Source organism: Oncorhynchus gorbuscha, linkage group LG05, assembly GCF_021184085.1.
Source record: "Oncorhynchus gorbuscha isolate QuinsamMale2020 ecotype Even-year linkage group LG05, OgorEven_v1.0, whole genome shotgun sequence".
Classification (NCBI taxonomy): Eukaryota; Metazoa; Chordata; class Actinopteri; order Salmoniformes; family Salmonidae; genus Oncorhynchus; species Oncorhynchus gorbuscha.
In genome coordinates, this window is record NC_060177.1 from 31,601,472 (window position 1) to 31,623,971 (window position 22,500).

At 44.7% G+C, this 22,500-nt stretch overlaps 2 protein-coding genes across 5 annotated transcripts in view; one reads left to right on the top strand and one right to left on the bottom strand.

The window, feature by feature from the left end:
• si:ch211-186j3.6 (neural-cadherin) overlaps positions 1-8,605 on the top strand; it is a 252,531-nt gene extending 243,926 nt beyond the window's left edge. Inside the window, exons 32-33 of the mRNA XM_046349618.1 lie at positions 3,344-3,498; positions 5,460-8,605. Of these exons, the coding sequence (XP_046205574.1) occupies positions 3,344-3,498; positions 5,460-5,987 (683 nt within the window). The 3' untranslated portion in view covers positions 5,988-8,605. The remainder of the gene's footprint in view (positions 1-3,343; positions 3,499-5,459) is intronic.
• A 3,792-nt stretch (positions 8,606-12,397) lies between these two features.
• LOC124035837 (probable C-mannosyltransferase DPY19L3) overlaps positions 12,398-22,500 on the bottom strand; it is a 39,647-nt gene continuing 29,544 nt past the window's right edge. For all 4 annotated transcript variants that reach the window (XM_046349620.1, XM_046349622.1, XM_046349621.1 and 1 more), the window contains 6 exons: positions 21,831-21,942; positions 21,490-21,546; positions 21,128-21,210; positions 16,875-17,007; positions 15,391-15,549; positions 12,398-14,668 (listed from right to left, as the gene is read on the bottom strand). In XM_046349620.1, the coding sequence (XP_046205576.1) occupies positions 14,456-14,668; positions 15,391-15,549; positions 16,875-17,007; positions 21,128-21,210; positions 21,490-21,546; positions 21,831-21,942 (757 nt within the window). In that variant the 3' untranslated portion in view covers positions 12,398-14,455. The remainder of the gene's footprint in view (positions 14,669-15,390; positions 15,550-16,874; positions 17,008-21,127; positions 21,211-21,489; positions 21,547-21,830; positions 21,943-22,500) is intronic.

The following is a 22,500-nucleotide window of genomic DNA, read 5'->3' on the forward strand; positions in this document are numbered from 1 at the left end:
AGAGGAGAGAGGGAAAACAGGCTTTTCTTCCTTTATCCACATTCATATGGGTCTGACCTAAGAAAAGTCCACAGTATATACTGTCCTCATGCATTACTGTATACAGAATCGAGCTATCGTTACACAATAGGCATTAGTGCTGAAATCCGAAATGTAACTCTTTCAGTATTTTGCCATGCGGTATGCAAAACAGTATGCTTTGCTCCTGGTGGAATTATACACTTGTCTTATAAATTGGTATTTCCTGACTAGTAAAATTGCTACTTTTTTCCACTCAAAAAGTCCCCAAGTTGTGCAGAAAAACAAACAAATTCTTCAGTGAGATTGCTTTTTTTAAAAACTCCAAATAAATGCATCACAGGACTCAGCATGATGCACATGCCAGTTACAGTGTCTATATGATTTTTAAAAAATGAGAGTGGTACAGACAGAATCAATCACCTTGAGTGATATTCCATAACCTGGTATAGATGGTGGTGTGTGTTAGACACTGGGATGCATGTTGTCTATCTTATGGTTACGGAGAAGCGTGTGAAGTCATTAGTTGGGTGATGCAATCGATAGTGCAGGCTTTGGTAGGGTTTTTGGAGGAGAGGAGGAGAGAGGGGAAAAAAAGGTGTGGAGGCAGACTGCAGCTAGCCAGCCACTCAGACCTCCTCTGCTTGGTAATCAGAGCAACAGTTCCACTCCTGGAGAGAACAGACACACATTTCTAAATCACAGAGGGCTTTTGAAGACACACAACCCAAATAGGGAAGTCTCTATGAGAGCTGACCTGAACTAACTTCAGAGAAACCTTTCTCTTCGTCACACAACACTCTCATTCCAGGTTTTGGCAGACCGTCATAGACAAACACTGTGTTTCAGAGTTGGAGACATATATCACACAACTTGACATGCAGCCTATTCCCACACCTGAGAACAGAAACGAGTCAATCTCCGAGGATTTTTGAACACCTCACCTAGATGAACATGTCCTGAGAACAGAAACGCGTCAATCTCCGAGGATTTTTGAACACCTCACCTAGATGAACATGTCCTGAGAACAGAAATGCGTCAATCTCCGAGGCTTTTTGAACACCTCACCTAGATGAACATGTCCTGAGAACAGAAACGCGTCAATCTCCGAGGCTTTTAGAACACCTCACCTAGATGAGGATAGGATAAGAGCGTAGATGAGGATCTGGATAAGAGCGTCTGCTAAATGACTTAAATGTAATGAACATGTCCTGAGAACAGAAACGCGTCAATCTCTGAGGCTTTTTGAACACCTCACCTAGATGAACATGTCCTGAGAACAGAAACGCGTCAATCTCCGAGGCTTTTTGAACACCTCAACTAGATGAACATGTCCTGAGAACAGAAACGTGTCAATCTCCGAGGCTTTTAGAACACCTCACCTAGAAGAACATGTCCTGAGAACAGAAACGCGTCAATCTCCGAGGCTTTTTGAACACCTCACCTAGATGAACATGTCCTGAGAACAGAAACGCGTCAATCTCCGAGGCTTTTTGAACACCTCAACTAGATGAACATGTCCTGAGAACAGAAACGTGTCAATCTCCGAGGCTTTTTGAACACCTCACCTAGATGAACTTGTCCTGAGAACAGAAACTCGTCAATCTCTGAGGCTTTTTGAACACCTCACCTAGATGAACATGTCCTGAGAACAGAAACGCGTCAATCTCCGAGGCTTTATGAACACCTCACCTAGATGAACATGTCCTGAGAACAGAAACGCGTCAATCTCCGAGGCTTTTTGAACACCTCACCTAGATGAACATGTCCTGAGAACAGAAACGCGTCAATCTCCGAGGCTTTTTGAACACCTCACCTAGATGAACATGTCCTGAGAACAGAAACGCGTCAATCTCCGAGGCTTTTTGAACACCTCACCTAGATGAACATGTCCTGAGAACAGAAACGCGTCAATCTCCGAGGCTTTTTGAACACCTCACCTAGATGAACATGTCCTGAGAACAGAAACGCGTCAATCTCTGAGGCTTTTTGAACACCTCACCTCGATGAACATGTCCTGAGAACAGAAACGTGTCAATCTCCGAGGCTTTTTGAACACCTCACCTAGATGAACATGTCCTGAGAACAGAAACGTGTCAATCTCTGAGGCTTTTTGAACACCTCACCTAGATGAACATGTCCTGAGAACAGAAACGCGTCAATCTCCGAAGGCTTTTTGAACACCTCACCTAGATGAACATGTCCTGAGAACAGAAACGCGTCAATCTCCGAGGCTTTTTGAACACCTCACCTAGATGAACATGTCCTGAGAACAGAAACGCGTCAATCTCCGAGGCTTTTTGAACACCTCACCTAGATGAACATGTCCTGAGAACAGAAACGTGTCAATCTCTGAGGCTTTTTGAACACCTCATCTAGATGAACATGTCCTGGGAACAGAAACGCATCACCTAGATGAACATGTCTTGTCTGAAGACAATTGCAACATTTCACAGGAGTGATAGAGTAACAGACAGACATGGGATTGCATATTCCTGTGCAATAGACCCAGCGCTACAAAGCCCTCTAAAAAGCAACTTGATTTGCTTGTGAACATAGGAGGGTGAACATTGTGTTCGTAAATTGATATGGATTTCTTTTTGCCGGTACCAGAACCTCACTTCTGAAGAGGGAGAGTTCACTCAGAGATTGCCCTGATAATTGGGAGATTTCAATTCGATCTGTCTCACCCTGTCGCCCCGGTCCCCTTGCTAAGTGACACCTTATCAAACTAATGATAGGTGAGCACACAACAATCAACACAGAGAACCAAAACAAATAAGGGCAATTGAGAGGGAGAGAGGGATAGAGAAAAAGGAATTTGAAGGAACCGAAGGAGGGAGAGGAGGGAGAGAGAGAGAGAGAGAGAGAGAGAGAGAGAGAGAGAGAGAGAGAGAGAGAGAGAGAGAGAGAGAGAGAGAGAGAGAGGAAGAAATCTGAGGAATGATCAAAGCTGAGAGGTTGAGTCAAATAAGGTGTGACGGAAGGGGGAGGGAGGGGTAGAGTATAGAGAGATTTATGGAGAAGAACTGTATGGGTAGATAATATACTCTAAAGGTCACAGCAGTCTATAGGGGAGGATTGATTTTGAGAACACCATTTGCAACTCTGCAGAGAGAGACCTTATTGAGTAGCTGTCCCAGCAGTCAGCCAGCACTCCACCTGTCAGGCCTCTCAGCACAGCCATCATGCTGATAATGCAATGTCAAATCAACGCAGTGGAAACAGTTCACGCAGTCACTTCTAATCAAACTGAACTAGGAACTTTCTCTCTCTCTGTGTGCGTCTGCCTCTTCCTCCTTCTGTGCTCTCCGGCGCCCCCTAGTGCTGCTGCTGGGCATCTTCCTGTACACCCGCTGGCGCAGCTACAAGGGCCTAAAGGAGGGCGTTTACCACGTGTCAGCTCACCATGATGGCTGGGAGGACATTAGAGAGAACGTGCTCAACTACGATGAGGAAGGAGGAGGAGAGGAGGACCAGGTAAGCGCGAACACATCTATGGCTCCTATACACTAACGCACAATGTGATGCAGTGCCTTTTTGTCCCTTGTCACAAACGGTTTCACTGAACGCAGTTCCAGACTGAGTTTGTGAAGTGAAACAATTCAGGTTGGATTCGAGGCTAGGCATTATGGGTACCACACTAGCTCAAGCACACTCCTCTTCCCCACCATGCCATTGTAACACCTTCTCACTCTGGTTCACCTCCAACTAAAAAGACACTAGTGGAGTGTTTGAATATTCATGAACTCCTTACACACGATCAATCAAATCAAATCAAATGTATTTATATAGCCCTTCGTACATCAGCTGATATCTCAAAGTGCTGTACAGAAACCCTGCCTAAAACCCCAAACAGCAAGCAATGCAGATGTAGAAGCACGGTGCCTAGGAAAAACTCCCTAGAAAGGCCAAAACCTAGGAAGAAACCTAGAGAGGAACCAGGCTATGTGGGGTGGCCAGTCCTCTTCTGGCTGTGCCGGGTAGAGATTATAACAGAACATGGCCACGATGTTCAAATGTTCATAAATGACTAGCATGGTCAAATAATAATAATCACAGGCAGAACAGTTGAAACTGGAGCAGCACGGCCAGGTGGACTGGGGACAGCAAGGAGTCATCATGTCAGGTAGTCCTGAGGCATGGTCCTAGGGCTCAGGTCCTCCTCAGAGAGAAAGACAGAAAGAGAGAAAGAGAGAATTAGAGAGAGCATACAAATTCACACAGGACACCGGATAGGACAGGAGAAGTACTCCAGATATAACAAACTGACCCTAGCCCCTCAACACATAAACTACTGCAGCATAAATACTGGAGGCTGAGACAGGAGGGGTCAGGAGACACTGTGACAGTGACACATAACGTGATGATCAGATGCTTAGTGATGCTGAAATCCTTTAAGAGGTCCTCTGGTGGATCTTTAGATGTGAGAGCCTGCCATAAAACTGCCATAAAACTGCCATAAAACTGCTGAACAATTAATCAAGTGGCCACCGGACTATTTACGTTGAACCCCTCCTTGTTTTTACACTGCTGCTACTCGCTGTTTATCTATGCATAGCCACTTTACAAATGACCTCGACTAACCTGTACATTGACTTGGTACCAGTACCCCCTATATATAGTCTTGTTATTGTTATTTAATTTTCTTGTGTTACTTTTTGATTTTAGAACAATGTTTTCCTTTAAATTCAATAAATATTTCTTGAACTGCATTGTTGGTTAAGGGCTTGTGAGTAAGGTCTCCACCTGTTATATTCGGAGCATATGACAAATAACATTTTATTTGAGGTAATCAATTACAGAGCACACCCGCCCGTGTGTCATTTACTCCTCCACTCTACCATTCCTCCATCCTCTTTTCCTCCAGGGCCCAGGCTTCCATCTCTCCAGAGTGAAGCGCTGCCGTGGTAACGAGGGTGAATCAGTCTCGCCTGAATCAAATGAATGCTGAAGTGATTGTGTGTTATATAAAAATGGATGTTCTCTAGCCCTCGTCCAATATTTCCCTGTGCTCTGTTGAAGTGAAACACTCCCCTCGTCCCCTTCACATTCCCTCAGATTACTTAGTGTATTCGGCTAATACAGTCTGTCACCTCTCCACTAGCAGAGAATTAATCTGGATTTTGTTCACTAAGGGAGAAAATGAAGACAGAGTGTAAATGTAGACAGGTAGAGCATATGCAGAGGAAGCTCTGCTCTTTTTTTCTCCTCTTCTCACCATCACACTCTATGATGTGATGTTTAACTTGTTTGAATCCCAGGAAGAGAAGCTGCTGCCTTGGCAACAGCTAATGGGGATGCTAATAAAATACGAAATACTCTCTATTGCTCCATCTGTCCATTTGTTCCTCCTTTCCATTCTCTATTTTGACGTTCCATCCTCTCTCCCTCTGTGTGTGTGTGTGTGTGTGCGTGTGTGCGTGTGTGTGTACGTGTAGAATGCATATGATATGGCCGAACTACAGAAGTCTCTCCAGCCCAGTCCGGCCCAGTCTGTCCAGTACAGCCGAACCAGGGCCATCCACCAACATCACCACCCCCACACCCAGCACCAACAGCACCCAGCACCAACAGACACTCTTAGCAGGTTGGGCGCCAGCACCGCCCCTTCCTCCTTCACCACCACCCTGCGGAGGGATGTGCCCCCCACCAGGTCCCTCGCCCAGGGCCAGAGCAGGCCCCTCCTGCTGGCCAGAAAGAGCCTGTCCTTCTCCAGCCAGGACCTGGCCCGCTACCTGTGTGAGATCATCCGGGACGCTGACCAGGCCCCAGAGTCAGCCCCCTTCGACTCCCTGCAGGTGTTCTCCACGGAGGGGGGAGGCTCGCTGGCCGGGTCTCTCAGCTCCTTCAGCTCAGCCGGGCTGGAGGAGGACACGGCTAGGGGCCAAGACTCCCTGAAGGATTGGGGCCCACGTTTCGAGAAACTCAAAGCCCTCTACGAGAAGACCGAGGCCAGCGACCTCTGAACGCTGAGGGAGACAGACCAAGCTACCGTGCTGCAGAGACCACCAAACAGCAGGAAACTACAGAGCTACAGGAAACTAATTGGAAGAATAGGAGGAGAGAGAGAAGTTCAGGAAGGAGAGAGAGAGACTGATGGAGAGCTTGGCCTCTCTCCTCTGGGAGTGACTTGTTCTCCACAGGGTTTTTTCTCTAAACGGGCCTAGAGCGAGGCTGAGGCTGGGACTGATGTTAACCTAACCAGGCCTATAGCTGAGACTCACTGTTCACTGGATAATGGGAGCTGCCAATCAATGACATGGACAGATTAATTATGGCACTTACATGGCACACAGACCTATTGCAGTGGCTTGCTGTTGAGAATAATTCGGGGGAAAATGTTATTATATTTGTCAGTGAAATGAATTGCGAGGATTGCCTCGCACCTTTTGGCCCTTGATATACCATATTCTGTTCTCTATGTCTGTGATACATCAGTGTTTTGAAAAACTGCTTAGACATTTGATACAGGAATAGTTTTTTCTGTGGCCTTCCAGTGGGCTCTCTTTCCAAAATCTCTTTGCTGGGTGTGCAGTCACAGTTAACAGTTGTGCTCGTATGTTATATCCTAAACTTCTCCTTCCTTGATTTGGTTTTCTATTCACTTCACTCGCCCCTCCATTCATTTATATTCACCGGAGGAAGAGAGCTCAGAAATCAAGCCGGAGAGAAGAAAAGGAAAGGACAGAGGAGCTGAGGAAAGGGCCTTTTCTGTTTCTCAGCTTTAACCTTCTTTCTCAGGAATACCAAACCTTCTGAACACCACCATTGCAGCAGAGGACCATGCTATGAATACAAATGACAAATTCATCGTGAATGGCGGTCCAAGGTGAAAAAAGTGCAGAGAGGGTCGCGCCGAAGCCTCCTATAGAATTGACAGTGGACACCCTCTGACCATCGCTGCTGTTGCCATGGCGTTGTGATAGTGGAGGCAGCTATAGTTGACTGTGTTCACTGATATATGTCTGGAAGGGAGTGTTTACCAGTTGTGTTAAAGGGGGGGGGCGTTCACAGTAAATAGTATGAGCCCAGCAGATTGAACGATCAAAGGGAAATGACCCAGCTACATGGTTATTCACATGAAGGATCTCACCCAGTGGGCTTCAGCTATTTATCTTCCCCAAAGCTGGAGGATGATGCCCCCACAAACAGTTCCACCCTATCATATAAACCAGGACCAATCTGCCCAAACTAAAAACCCTTCAGAAGCCAGCGTTCACTGCATTTGTGTTGTTCGCCTCTGCTTTGAGAGAGGAGTGGAGAGTGGAGGTGAAATTAGCCAAAGAATGCAGAAGGGAGGAAGAGTGGAAAGGAGGGAAGGTTTGTGCTGATTCAAAGCACCTCCGGGACTCTGAGTTAAATGTGCTTGTGTGAGGAGCTGTGAAGCTCCATGGGGAGTAGAGGAAATGGTTTGTTGCACAGCAAATGAAATAAATAAGTAATGTTACCTTCCTCTGCGATAGACTAAACACCAACATTGTATTTCATGTATTTCAAGGTAGCATCAGCACACTAGCTTCTCATTATTTTGATTTACTTAAAAAAAAAAAAAACGAATCAGTGCAGAAACGCTGCATGTTGAGCGTGACGGTACAACAGTAAAGGGTAGGAGTGTGTTTAAAACACATCAGCGCACTAATCCTAATGGGAGTTGATGGCGGAGCTGTCATGCTGTAAACCAAAGGATCATGGCAGTTTTAAAAGTCGATTGAGAAGTCGACATTCTGATTACGGATTTCAAACGTGCCAATTTTCTGAAGGCAGCAAGAACGTGAGTTTAAAATAGGACAGGGAGGTGAGGGAACGGAACGCTGCCGCAATGCAATGCTTTTTCATAGGCATCAAAAGCTCCTCAAGGGATGGAGTTTTGATTCATCCTCCGAGCACGGTTGGCCAGGAACCTGGCTTATAGAGGAGCTAGTAAAAAATAATGATTAAAATGTGAAGATTGTGTTTGGGATTCACAGGATTTCTCTCTGGGTTGCAGAGAAAAGATTCTACTTTCATTTGTATCATAAATGGCTTCAACATTGTCTAATGGATACAAACATATTGTGGAATTTTATGTTTTTACCTCATGTGTATATAGGAAGATAAAGTCATTGCTTTTTTAATGTGTCAATGGAAGAACTATGGATCACGTACTGCTTCTTTAAGAAAAAGTGAACTTATCTTTTTTTTTTTTATCATTATCATGACCGGCTTTGAATATAGATATCTTGGTGTTTTGTATTTGCATCAATCTTTTTTCTCAATAAAAGATTAATTTATTTGAAATCAGTGATTTTCCTGATTGTTTGCATTAAGCATGATGTGAGTTTATAGCAGCGTTCCCCAAATGGTGGTCCACAGGCTGAATTTGGCCCGCGTGTGGTTTTATTTTTGCACTCCAAGTTTTCAGAGCATAAATGTCATTGTTTTACATTTAAAAAAACTATAAGAACACCAGGAAATCAGCTCCAAATTATTTTAATTTTGGAAATCTATTCCCAAGTATCCCCACGCATAATAGAGTCTCTGATCGTATACAAATGTATACAAGGTTTGAAATATATCGGTTTGGGCTTCTTACGGTCAATTTGCAATTGACAAATTATTTGTCATTACGTTCCTGCCTCCACTCAAGAAAAAAACAAACATCCCGCAGCTGAATCTAGTTGATGAGGTTTATGGAATACAGGACTAGGAAAGAAAGTGAAAGCCTCAAGCAAGATATATTGTTTTTGGACTTTGAATAAATGCAATGATGGAGATTGTCTTGCAATGATTTTATTTGGTGTGAACATCAAAAGAATGGTGACAGCAGAAGCTCACATGTGAAAACATTTTTTCCCCCCCTCATACAAAGCAACACAGAAAACAAAAGTCCCTTTCGATGAGAAAATGGAACACTGATCAATGGTCAACTGCATTCACAAGGAAGATGAAACATCATGAAACATGATATGCTACCCCAACTAGTGCAATTTCTCCACTGGCACGTCAAACAGAACCAACCCATTTACTGGGTGAACAGACAGACGCAGAACAATAGGAGAGGAAATATCACAAAACGCCAGATTAGCAGAGTGTGTCTTCTAGATTAAACACAGTGTTAAGTAATGAAGACTGGGCCATGGAAAATTGTCATCATGACTTCCAGATGGTACAAAATCTGATACGGTCGACAGAATATTGGAAACATTCATGTAATCAGTCTGCATTCAATCCCCAAAATGATGCCTATTTGATATTTAAACCCCCTGCAAGATTTGGCCCTGTAAACTCTCTCAAATTGACATGAAGCTTAAATCATGCAAAATACAACAATGAAAATGAAGTGTAAACATTATTTATTTCCTTTTACAGCTCTATAAGCAACTGTTAGGTTCAATAACAGACACATTTTACATCAACACAGAGATGAACAACTTTGAAGGCACTTCCATACTCTAAAGTTGTTAACTATTTAAATAATACCATGATGTAATCCACATTGCCAATATGCAATAAAATAACACACATTAACTATTTACAGTATTGAATCATTTGACATTTCCCTGTTACATCTGAATTTGTTTACATCAGGATTTAGACTACATATCACAGGTATTCACCCTGCTTGGATTTCTTCACATTTTATTGTGTTACAAAGTGGGATTCAATTATTTTATTTTTTTATCTACACAAAATACTGTCAAAAAATAATTTTATATATATATATACATATATATACATATATACATATATATACACATACATATATATATATATATATATATATACACACACACACTTGAAGTTTACATACAGTTAGGTTGGAGTCATTAAAACTCTTTTTTAAAACACTCCACAAATTTCTTGTTAACAACTATAGTTTTGGCAAGTCTGTTAGAACATCTACTTTGTGCATGACACAAGTAATTTCTCCAACAGTTGTTCACAGACTGGTTATTTCACTTATAATTACAGAGCATGGAAAATTCCAGAAAATGATGTCATGACTTTAGAAACTTCTGATAGGCTAATTGACCAAATTTGGAGATGTACCTGTGGATGTATTTCAAGGCCTACCTTCAAACTCAGTGCCTCTTTGCTTGACATCATAGGAAAATCAAAATAAATCAGCCAAGACCTCAGAAAAAAAAACGTGTAGGCCACCACAAGTCTGGTTCATCTTTGGGAGCAATTTCCAAACGTCTGAAGGTACCACGTTCATCTGTACAAATAATAGTACGCAAGCATAAACATCATGGGACCACGCAGCCGTCATACTGCTCAGGAATGAGACGTGTTCTGTCTCTTAGAGATTAATGTACTTTCGTGTGAAAAGTACAAATCAATCCCAGAACAGCAAAGGGCCTTGTGAAGATGCTGCAGGAAGCAGGTACAAAATATCTTTATCCACAGTAAAAAGAGTCCTATATCGACATAACCTGAAAGGCCGCTCAGCAAGGAAGAAACCACTGCTCCAAAACTGCCATAAAAAAAGCCAGACTACGGTTTGCAACTGCACATGGGGACAAAGATTGTACTTTTTGGAGAAATGTCCCCTGGTCTGATGAAACAAAAATAGAACTGTTTGGCCATAATGACCATCATTATGTTTGGAGGAAAAAGGGGGAGGCTTGCAAGCCGAAGAACCTTATCCCAACCGTGAATCACGGGGGTGGCAGCATTATGTTGTGGGGGTGCTTTGCTGCAGGAGGGACTGGTGCACTTCACAAAATAGATGGCATCATGAGGAAAGAAAATGATGTTGATATATTGAAGCAACATCTCAAGACATCAGTCAGGAAGTTAAAACTTGGTCGCAAATGGGTCTTCCAAATGGACAATGACCCCAAGCGTACTTCCAAGGTTGTGGCAAAATGGCTTAAGGGCAACAAAGTCAAGGTATTGGAGTGGCCATCACAAAGCCCTGACCTCAATCCTATAGAACATTTGTGGTTAGAACTGAAAAAGTGTGTGCGAGCAAGGAAGCCTACAAACTTGACTCAGTTACACCAGCTCTGTCTGTAGGAATGGGACAGGCTACCCGAGACGTTTGACCCAAGTTTAACAATTTAAAAGGCAATGCTACCAAATACTAATTGAGTGTATGTAAACTTCTGACCCACTGGGAATGTGATGAAATAAAAAAAAACTGAAATAAATCATTCTCTCTACTATTATTCTGACATTTGACATTCTTAAAATAAAGTGGTGATCCTAACTGACCAAAGACAGGGCATTTTTACTAGGATTAAATGTCAGTAATTGTGAAAAACTGGGTTTAAATGTATTTGGCTATGGTGTATGTAAACTTCCGACATCAACTGTATATATATATTTTTTTATACCTTGATTAGATAAGTATTATGGCTGTGAGTCTTCTTGGAGTAAGTCTCTAAGAGCTCTGCACACCTCGATTTTTGAAAATTATTATTTTCTACAGTAAATTGTTCAAGCTCTGTCAAGATGTTGGTGATCATGGCTAGTCAGCAATTTTAAAGTCTTGCCATAGATTCAAGCAGATTTAAGCCAAAACTAACTTGGCCACTCAGGAACATTCACTGTCTTCTTGGTAAGCAACTCCAGTGTATATTCAACCTTGTGTTGTAGGTTATTGTCCTGCTGAAAGGTGAATTCCTCACCCAGGGTCTGGTGTAAAGCAGACTGAAGCAGGTTTGTCCTCTAGGATTTTGCCTGTGCTTAGCTTAATCTCATTTATTTTTATCCTGAAAAACTCCCCAGTCTTTGCCAATGTCCAGCATGCCCATACCGTGATGAAAATAATGATACAGTTACTCAGTGATGAGTTGTGTTGGATTTGCCTCAAACATAAGGCTTTGCCGTGTTTCGGGTGGGTCGTCTGTACAGCATCTGTAAAATTTCAACTAACTATCTACTAACCCTAACCCTTATTCTAAACATGACCCTAACCGCAACATGACCTAACCGCAACATGACCCTAACCGCAACATGACCCTAACCGCAACATGACCCTAACCGCAACATGACCCTAACCGCAACATGACCCTAACCGCAACATGACCCTAACAGCAACATGACCTTAACAGCAACATAACCCTAACAGCAACATAACCCTAACCACAACATGACCCTAACCGCAACATTACCTTAACCGCAACATGACCCTAACCGCAACATGACCCTAACCGCAACATAACCCTTATCAACAGATAGTTTGACCTTGATAGCATATTGACAGTATGAACGTTTGTAGAGCATCTACAGATGGGACTATCCAAATAGGTATTTTAACATGGTCACATTGACGAGCCACGTGCAACATGCACACGCAGTCTCAATGAAAAGCCTGGTGTTTGACGAGCCACGTGCAACATGCACACGCAGTCTCAATGAAAAGCCTGGTGTTTGACGAGCCACATGCACACGCAGTCTCAATGAAAAGCCTGGTGTTTGACGAGCCACGTGCAACATGCACACGCAGTCTCAATGAAAAGCCTGGTGTTTGACGAGCCACGTGCAACATGCACACGCAGTCTCAATGAAAAGCCTGGTGTTTGACGAGCCACGTGCAACATGCACACGCAGTCTCAATGAAAAGCCTGGTGTTTGACGAGCCACGTGCAACATGCACACGCAGTCTCAATGAAAAGCCTGGTGTTTGACGAGCCACGTGCAACATGCACACGCAGTCTCAATGAAAAGCCTGGTGTTTGACGAGCCACGTGCAACATGCACACGCAGTCTCAATGAAAAGCCTGGTGTTTGACGAGCCACGTGCAACATGCACACGCAGTCTTAACGAAAAGCCTGGTGTTTGACGAGCCACGTGCAACATGCACACGCAGTTTGGTAGACGGACAAGCAATATCCCCCGTGGTAGTACGGATGAAGCCTGAGCTGGAATGGGAAAGTAACTGAAGCTGGCTAGCTTTAGAAAACCCTGAGTAGATCTCCTGTAGCTTGCGTCATTGTATACCCCTCTGGTCTTTGTAGTTGAATCTGTGCTTGAAATTCAATTATTGACTGAGGGACCTTGTATGGGGGACAGAGGACGGGGTAGCCTTTCAAAACTAATGTCAACCCCTATTATTTCCCATGTAACTTGTGATTTGTTAAGCCAAATGTTTACCAACTAACTAATTTAGCCATGCCTAAACAAAGGGGTTGCATACTTATATTCAACAACTTTATTTGAGTCATTTTAATGTTTAGTCATCTGTATACATTTTATTCTTTAAATTATTTTCACTTCGACGTTGTGTATTTTGTGTAAATCCATGACGAGAAAATGACAATTAAATCTATTTCAATCCCACTTTGTAGCCCACCAACGTGAAACAAAATCCAAGGCGTTGAATACCTCTGATACCCACGGTATGTTAGCCTGTCCTACATAGACCAGTTGCCCTGAATATGTTAACCATTCACCTCATTCAACATTGACCAGTGGTCATGGTTCACCGACAATGCAGCCCTTCTACATAACACTGTATGATTCTGTGGTGCTGAGTTGGGATCGAATAGACACAGTTAATACATGATTTGCTCGAGCATTTGCTCATTTAAAAAAAATACTGTCGGTTTAAATGACCAATGCATCTCAACTGAATTATTAATAAATATGAAAATGAAGAATGTCAATGCTCAAAAACATTACATTAGTAGTCACTTATTAGGCAAACATAATGAAATTACTTCTCCCTCGTAAAATGTATTATTGGCCAACTCCTAAATTAAACATCCAATTTCAATGCAACGGAATGAACAAGCAAATCCTCTTCACATTGATAGGACTGTTATGCATTACAATGAGAATGCCACTTCCCCTTGATACACCGCAACTGACAACTTATGCAGAACTTTTGTGTTTCTGTGAGAGAGTATCAAAAGAGGAGTCCTCATTAACAAGTGGAGACGAGCCATGGCACGGTTTAAAAACAAGGAAATGGCACAGGGTGCAGCTGTGCAGTCAGGCTGCAGCCCCAGCCACCAAAGAGACCAGACTGGTCCTCGCAATAATTACCCCCACTGCTCTAGCTTTCAATCAGCTCCCTCTCAAAGGTCCCTCTCCTCTTTCTTGTCTGCTCTGCCTTCAGTCTGGGTGAAAGAGAGAGAGAGCCGTGAATGTTGTTGTGATGTGCCGTCATCCCTCCTCTCCTGTTTAAACATGAGCTTCCTGACACAAAGCCCTGGTTTGATATGCATGTGCTCATCTGCTCGCCCGCCACAATCAGACGCTGCTCAAATCAGCGCCGTGTCAGCCGGCCGTGATTACCTGCCTCTGGCTGCCGTGGCGCAGGGAGGGATGGAAGGAGGGAGGGAGAGTGTAGCCATGGTTCCAGATGAAGTCGAGTAGACCAGAGAGCACAGAGCAGTCGTCAGGTTATCAACATGGAAGGGAGCAGGAGGCTGAGACGGAGACTGGGGAGCTGCTGGATATGGGTGGGCGGGGGTTGTTTATGGGGTCCCCAGGGCCTTATTACTGGGTTTTATCCTCCATGGCCACTGGCTCTCTGTCGGCCTTGGCTCTCTTCTTGCCCCTCTTCAGCTTGTATACGTGGAAGGTCTTGTTTTGGAAAACGCGGGTGAAGAGGGCGGTGTAGGCAGGGCCGTCTGTCTTGATGGACTCACAGAAGCGAGGGTGGGTAGAGTGGACCAAGTCTGGGTCATTGTCCCCAGGGCCATCCATGATCTAATCCAAAAACACATTAGATGCATTCAAATAGTACCCTTGAGTGAGATTTGTACCACAAGGATCCAGGGAATTCAATAATTGACAACAACAACAAAAATCATATGTTTTTGTGATTCTCTCAATAAAGATTTCTGAGTTGCGCCAATCACTACGCGATGTGGATGTGGGGTTCACATGCAGTGAAACATTACTAACCCCACATTCACCACTCAGGAAGGATGAGACGGTATACAAGGCAAACATGCCTCCAGAAACCCAAATAACCAGTGACTCATTTATTCCTTGCATCAAAAGCGGGAGGAGAGAAAATACATCTTTCAACCAGCGGTGATACGCAGATCAGAGGAGGATGAATCTCCAGACCCGATGCTGCCTGTAATTGAGCCCTTTCAAAGCAATCATACTTTGATGTGTCTATGATTGACAGAGGCTGACGGACAACATGTGATTTAGAGAGAGCACATGCAAAACACACACACGCCCCAAAACAGCCCTTACCTCCCAATCTCACAAACACCCAAAGAATCTATCCCGCACTCCCGTTCTCTCACACTGAAGCAATCCAATCAATATTCCTCCTATCAGCTCTCAAAAAAATATATTTTAACAAAAACAATCGACCTCCTGTTCAAACAAACGCACATCAAAACACTCATACATTCGTGAAAGAGCTGGCATCACGTCGCAGAATCCCAACCCCTGCCAGAAACGACACCTACATGTCCGTTGGCCAGATCCAGCAGGTCTCGGAGCCTGCAGCCCCGGCCATGCCTCCTCTCGTAGCAGATGCTGTCCTCCATCACCACGAAATCAGCCCCCGCCGCACGCAGGATCCCGTGGACCTCCTCTGGGGATTGCTGGGCGTAGATCTGATACACCTGAAACGACCAGGAGAGAAACACACCCAGGGGATAATACACACACACACACACACACACACACACCTGTAAACATGGAGGACAACACAGCACAACACAGGGCTCAGATAGACACAGACACACATATAGGCAGGCATGACTTATTGATAGAGAGTTGGTTATGAGAGACCTTGTGATGAGTGTTAACAGTGGGCTGTGCTGGTGCTGGGGGCTGACCCCTCTGTGGTGCTGGGGGCTGACCCCTCTGTGGTGCTGGGGGCTGACCCCTCTGTGGTGCTGGGGGCTGACCCCTCTGTGGTGCTGGGGGCTGACCCCTCTGTGGTGCTGGGGGCTGACCCCTCTGTGGTGCTGGGGGCTGACCCCTCTGTGGTGCTGGGGGCTGACCCCTCTGTGGTGCTGGGGGCTGACCCCTCTGTGGTGCTGGGGGCTGACCCCTCTGTGGTGCTGGGGGCTGACCCCTCTGTGGTGCTGGGGGCTGACCCCTCTGTGGTGCTGGGGGCTGACAGACGCACAGCAGGGTGGTGTGGAGGGAGCATTCCGCTCACGTCCCCCAGGCAGAGCCAGAGCCCCCGAACCTGAGGTGCGAGCCCTCCCCTCCCCTCTCCTCTCCCTCCCACAGCTGCAGAGCTTCATTAGTCAGAGCTCTGCCTGCAGAGCTTCGTGAGGCACCGCCGCACGGCACAGCATCACACGCCGTAGAGCACCACCCACAGAGTGGCAGAACGCTCTGTACCCAGCCACTCAGCAGCCGTGTGCACCATCTCCTCCCCTGTCTGCCTGCCTCCCCCTCACCTAGCCCCACGCGCTGCACTGTCTAACGAGCTTTAGCGACGGTTCACACCACCACAATTCATCTATACATCTGACAAATGCCTGGCTGTTTAAAGTCGCATGCTTCTGTTAAACTGAGGGGAAAGCCAGACAGGAAATATAAGTGACTGATAGCATGCTCTCATGCGGAGGTTTATGGGACTCCATTTCCCCGGCCGCGGTCAACGTCCCCTCCATGCTAATATCACAGCACAGGTATACGGAAGTGGTGTCCTCTCCTTGATAGCATCATCACCCGAGTGAGGGTCATGCCTTCTGAGTGTGGAGACGACTTGAACACGGCCCTTTTCTTTTCCACGTGGACAGTTTAATTCCCAGGTTGGACTGACATTTTAAATGGAATTGACCCCCAAAACCTTGGTCATCACATATTTACAGGTGTGCCGTTTTCTTTATGTTACTCTCCTCTCAGGTCAGGTCTTATGTAGACATACTTTTTTTTTTAAGTATAGAAGTAGGAAAAGGATTTAAAAAAAAGGGGGGTTTTGTTTTACCTGTTTGGTCCTCTCTCTCAGAGCTCGGTCTTCATAGTGTGGGTGGTTAGTCAGGACTCTCCCTGTGCACAGTTTGATCCCAGCCAGCAGCTGCATGCTGCCAGCAAACACCGCCTTCTTGGGGGTCTTCGAGCTGGAAGACGAAGGAAGAAAATATCCGCGTTTACCCTGCTGTATGCTACACGGCGGGCCATGACGCGTGCGAGCATTATCCACCACAGAAGATGTTAACATGCTGTAGAGCCGCTGCCTTTGTGCATTAAGCAAAATGGGAATTGCGGTTGGTTAATCGTGACTCAGTAGCAGGCTAGTACAATACTGATGGCTGTACTTGCACACTGCAGGTATTCTTTACTCAATGCCATCGAGTTCTTTTACAATAACTTTTGCAGACGTAAAATGCTTTTCTTCTTCACAGCTACAATGACACTGTTTTTTATTAAAAGAACAAATACTGTACACGCCAGCTGAACGTTTTGCAGAGGAACAATTTCAAGGAGAGATTCTAAGGCTAGTGAAAGGACAGCCTTCTAAGGTTGCTCGGAACAGAACATTGACCTCGGACAAATAAAGCATGTTTATCTTTCTTTCGCAGAGGAATCTCTCTCCAGGCGTTTCTAGAGAGAGGTGGTGAGTGAGGACTCACAGGAAGGACGAAGCTCAGTGTGGAATGTTTTACATTAGTACAGCCTAGAGAGCCTGACTAAGTAGAGCCTTGTTGTTACCACAGAGTTTCCACTCACAGCACCAATTTCCAGTAACAATTATATTGGTGGTAATTGTTGGTAACAACTGAGGAATCAGGTCATTTCAAGCAGAAACAAGCAGCACAGTGTGTGCGCATATTTGGTTGAGAACCACCTGTCGAGCTGTTGTTCAGGCAGTCGAGAACGGCACAAAAGAGCACAAGAAAGTGTTTGCTCAAACACACGCGCGGGTAGAATTGAATTATTTCAGTTTAATTCCGTGAATTAAATTATTTCAGTTTCATTCCCTGGCGGAGGAGCCATTGTATTATCTATATTAGAAAAGGAAATCAAATCACTCTCTAACTCGGTAAGAGATCATAGCGGATCCTTTTCCACAGCAGCTATTATTTCCTCCATTCCTCACCTTGATTTGCCGTTCAAATCCACATTACAGAAAAAAAAGGGGGATAGACTGAGACCCCCCCCCCCCCCCCCCCCACTAGGAACATCAGCAGCTTGCGGGGCTAATCGCCAGGCAACCCTGGGCTGTGTGTGATGAGGTGATGGGGCTGACCTCTGACATGCTCTTCCGGGTCACTTCCTCCTCTCCGGGGGGAGTGTGCGTTTAATTACTGCATACTCAAGTGGGATTCCTCAGACCTCAGCTGATTTCTAGTTCATTTCAGATGTGTATTCTGGTAGCAAAATGCCTGCCGCCCCGGTGACATTACAAAAACGTATTAATGTGGTTAATAGTGGGTGGAGGAGGACACGGATGGTGACTAAGCGTGAAATTGGTATGCATGAATGTGCCTGTGCGTTACTTCTGCTACATGCAGAGGTGGGACTATGTCATGCAGTAAATTAACATCATTGTACACCTGTTGATGCACACTTTAAAGTGGCAGTGCTGCCGGGCAGAGAGAGAACAGATAGGTGGAAAGTTTCAGTGTCTACCAATCAGAGACTGGAGGAGGAGGATAGCCTAGTAATGTCTACACAGCACGAGTCCAAGAGAGGCAGGTACGGGAGGGAGGGGGATGCTAACAGCTCCAAGATGCTAACGGCTGGGATTTGTAGGGAGCTCAGGTACGGCAGAGATGGAGATAGAAACAGAGATGGGCCTGTCATGTCCATCCTAAGATCCTACAGCTCTGCTCATCCTATCTGACTGGCCGATCTGCTCTGCTCCCAGCTAGAAGAGACGGATCACCACAGATATCGGCTGTTACACCAACCAGCCACTATAATGGCCAATTCAACCGCCACAGAGTTCGGAGACTGAGTGGAGGGTGATGATGATTGATTGACTGACTGATCGGTTGAGAGAGGGAGGGTTGGCAAAATTTCATTATAAGCAATTTCACAGTGGGCGAAGATACAAGCTTTCTATCGATTATATCCTGAGGAGGGGAATAAATGTGGTTCATACGAGGATAGACAGAGTTTTACTTACTGCTACTGACATCCTCTGGAGACTATGTATAATAAGGGGAAAACTTCTAATTTGGACAAATTATAAGGAAGAGAAAAGTCAAGCTGACAGAACGACAATTAGCACAGAGATGAAAGTCGAGGATACGAGTGTGAAAAGACACGAAGAAATCCACAGTTTACAGCGTGAAAACGTCCTCTTTGTTCCAGTAGTGAACCGAAATCACAGCCGCTCTTACAGCTACAGAAGTTTCCCTGGGAAAACAAAAGCGTCATTTGTCTTCATTACTCAAAAACAAGGCAACATTCTGAAATAACGCAGCTTTCCAGAATCAAAGGATGGCCTGACAATATTAACCACCGAACAAAAGGGGGGAAATTAACTTTCATGGCAGCCAATGCTCTAAATGATAAGGGTGTCTGTGATGACCCCCAAAACCAATTCTTTCTTTGGCCGCCTCTCCTTCCAGTTCTCTGCTGCCAATGACTGGAACGAACTACAAAAATCTCTGAAACTGGAAACACTTATCTTCCTCACTAGCTTTAAGCACCAACTGTCAGAGCATCTTACAGATTACTGCACCTGTACATAGCCCACCTATAATTTAGCCAAAACAACTACCTCTTTCCCAACTGTATTTAATTTATTTATTTATTTTGCTCCTTTGCACCCCATTATTTTTATTTCTACTTTGCACATTCTTCCATTGCAAAACTACCATTCCAGTGTTTTACTTGCTATATTGTATTTACTTTGTCACCATGGCCTTTTTGCCTTTACCTCCCTTCTCACCTGATTTGCTCACATTGTAGACTTGTTTATACTGTATTATTGACTGTATGTTTGTTTTACTCCATGTGTAACTCTGTGTCGTTGTATCTGTCGAACTGCTTTGCTTTATCTTGCCCAGGTCGCAATTGTAAATGAGAACTTGTTCTCAACTTGCCTACCTGGTTAAATAAAGGTGAAATAAATCAATCTAAAAACATGACGGTGCCTCACAACGCTGTCCAAGACGGTAATGACAAGGCACCTGCACAACTTAAAAAGGGCACCATCAAGCGAGGAACCAGCAAAGTCAAGAGAGAGAAATTATCAAGCATATTCACACACAATGGCGAGCTACCACGGACTTCTGAATGTGCATCTGGCATGAGGCAGCTGGAGGGACTCACAACTACAGACTCGGCTTTAAAAAAGAAACCGTCAGCAAACCAGTTTCATCAAGGAAGTCCAGTCCAGGCTGCCAGAAGAGCTGCTAGACAAACCGTGATGCCCACGAATGTATTGATGTTTCAGCAGGAGTACATCAGTATTCAGGAGCTGTACGCTGTGTTGCTTCTTCTTCTCTCCTTAATGTCTCTTGATTAAATCTCCTGAACTCTTCAGATTTGTTACAATGTAACTATTTTTAAAAAGCGCCCATGGATATATGGTACGTTCAAGTACATTCCCCGGCAAGATTACCATTACAAACCAATAAGTACTTCATGTAAATACTGTGAATGAGACAGAAATATATTTTTCCTGTTTTTTTTGCTCACATTCCCTCTGAATTTGTGATAATCTACAAAGAAGATCAGCTTTGCTATGCCCGAGTTTCATGAAACACGATCACTGCTTAACTCTTTCATGTTAAATGTAATTAGCACATGGCAAGAGGCTTAATGCGCTAGCACCAGTGAAGGTAACTCGACACGCTAATCCTCCGAGCAAATTGGATTTTCTCTCGAGGCAGAGAGCCTGTGTTATTTCACAGAGTCTTTTTAAGGTCTGTCCTCCCAAGTCAGTCTCTCTCAGAGCCAAGGAGCCACGCCAAATTCCCCTCCATCTTCGATCACATCAGGACTGATTGGCTTGATAAAACCCTACCACTGGGGCCTGAGCCACGGGCTGAACCACTGCCAACAGCTGGGTTCTCTCCAGACCTCCATTACTTATTCATGCGCCACAAGCTCACCAAATCTACATTTCACATAAACACATGCAGTCACAGGCAACGACGGTGGAACTTGGATCTGTGGAACAAAAGCGAACCTGATTCGCGTTTGTTTTGACATCTACGCACGCGTGCGTGTACGTCTGCGTATGTGCGCACATTTAAAGCAGAAACACATCGGGTTTTATACCTAATCCAGGTCATCAGCTCAACGGTGTCAGGGTCGTAGAATTCTCTCAGTTCTGATACTTCCGTCATCAGTTTGGGCCAGAACTACAGAGAAACGGCATGAAGAAAACGACTCTAAATAACCAAACTCCACAGAAACACATCAGCTCACAATAATCACTTCCATATAAACCAAACACATCCCAGTGACTGCCAATGTCTCTGTACAGTTGATAGAGAGAGCCAAAGTCCTTAACACACTAGTCACCAGCCGGTTGCTGCTTCCATTTTTAACTCCAATTCAGTTCACAGTTACTGCAATCTCTGTGGGTGAGAAAATATTGTACTGCAAATTGTGATGAAATAGCAAGGCAAATGTCTCACCTTGTAATATAGAAAACACAGAATGACAAGTGGAAGCGTGTACCTGATCAGCCTCAGCTGCAAAACGAGAGAGAAAATTACCAGGGTGAGCATTACAATCCGTTGTGATATTTAGTTTCTCTGTACAGACATGTTGGTGTTAGTTGGTTGTTACCACATTGCCACCTACTGGATGAGTTTGTAACTGCCCAGCACAGTATAAGCGAGCTACCATTCCAACGTGTTCCTACTGCCTCAGTGTAGGACTGGACCATCTCATGGTGGAATGCAGAACCTGCTAACAGGTACTGTGCTCATGCTTCTGTAAAAGAAACCTTAGGGGTCGGAGCTGTTGCCTTTACCTTTGTTTTAGTGTTACAGTGAATCATGTTAAGGCAGAGGGACCACAGCTCCTTGCCACACACGCCATAGGCAGCAAAGGCACACATATGGCCAGTCCACAGATATTTCATTCTGGAGAGAGAAGAACAGTGTCTTTAACAAGATCAGAACAACCTTATTGAAACTTTTTTTCCGTAACTTTGCAAAATGTACTTTGCATTGCCAGGATATTATCAGCAGCATTCTCCTCATATTACGTGGGCAGCAAAATAAACATCACAAATTGGAAATGGTGTGTAATCAAAACATTTGACAGATAAGGAAAGAGCGGTTTGGAGAGAGCAAGAGTGGAGAGAGAGAGAAAAACGAAAGACCTGGGGAGGGCCACTCAGACAGAGGACAGATGGGCAGATTAAACAGAAAGAATAAGAAGAGAGAGAGAGAGAGAGAGAGAGAGAGAGAGAGAGACAGAGACAGAGACAGAGACAGAGACAGAGACAGAGACAGAGACAGAGACAGAGACAGAGACAGAGACAGAGACAGAGAGAGAGAGAGAGAGAGAGAGAGAGAGAGAGAGAGAGAGAGAGAGAGAGAGAGAGAGAGAGAGAGAGAGAGAGATAAAGAAAGTAGATGTTGGTTATTCAGCATAATTCCAGACCTGTCGGGAGAGATATCATCTTGAACAAGCAG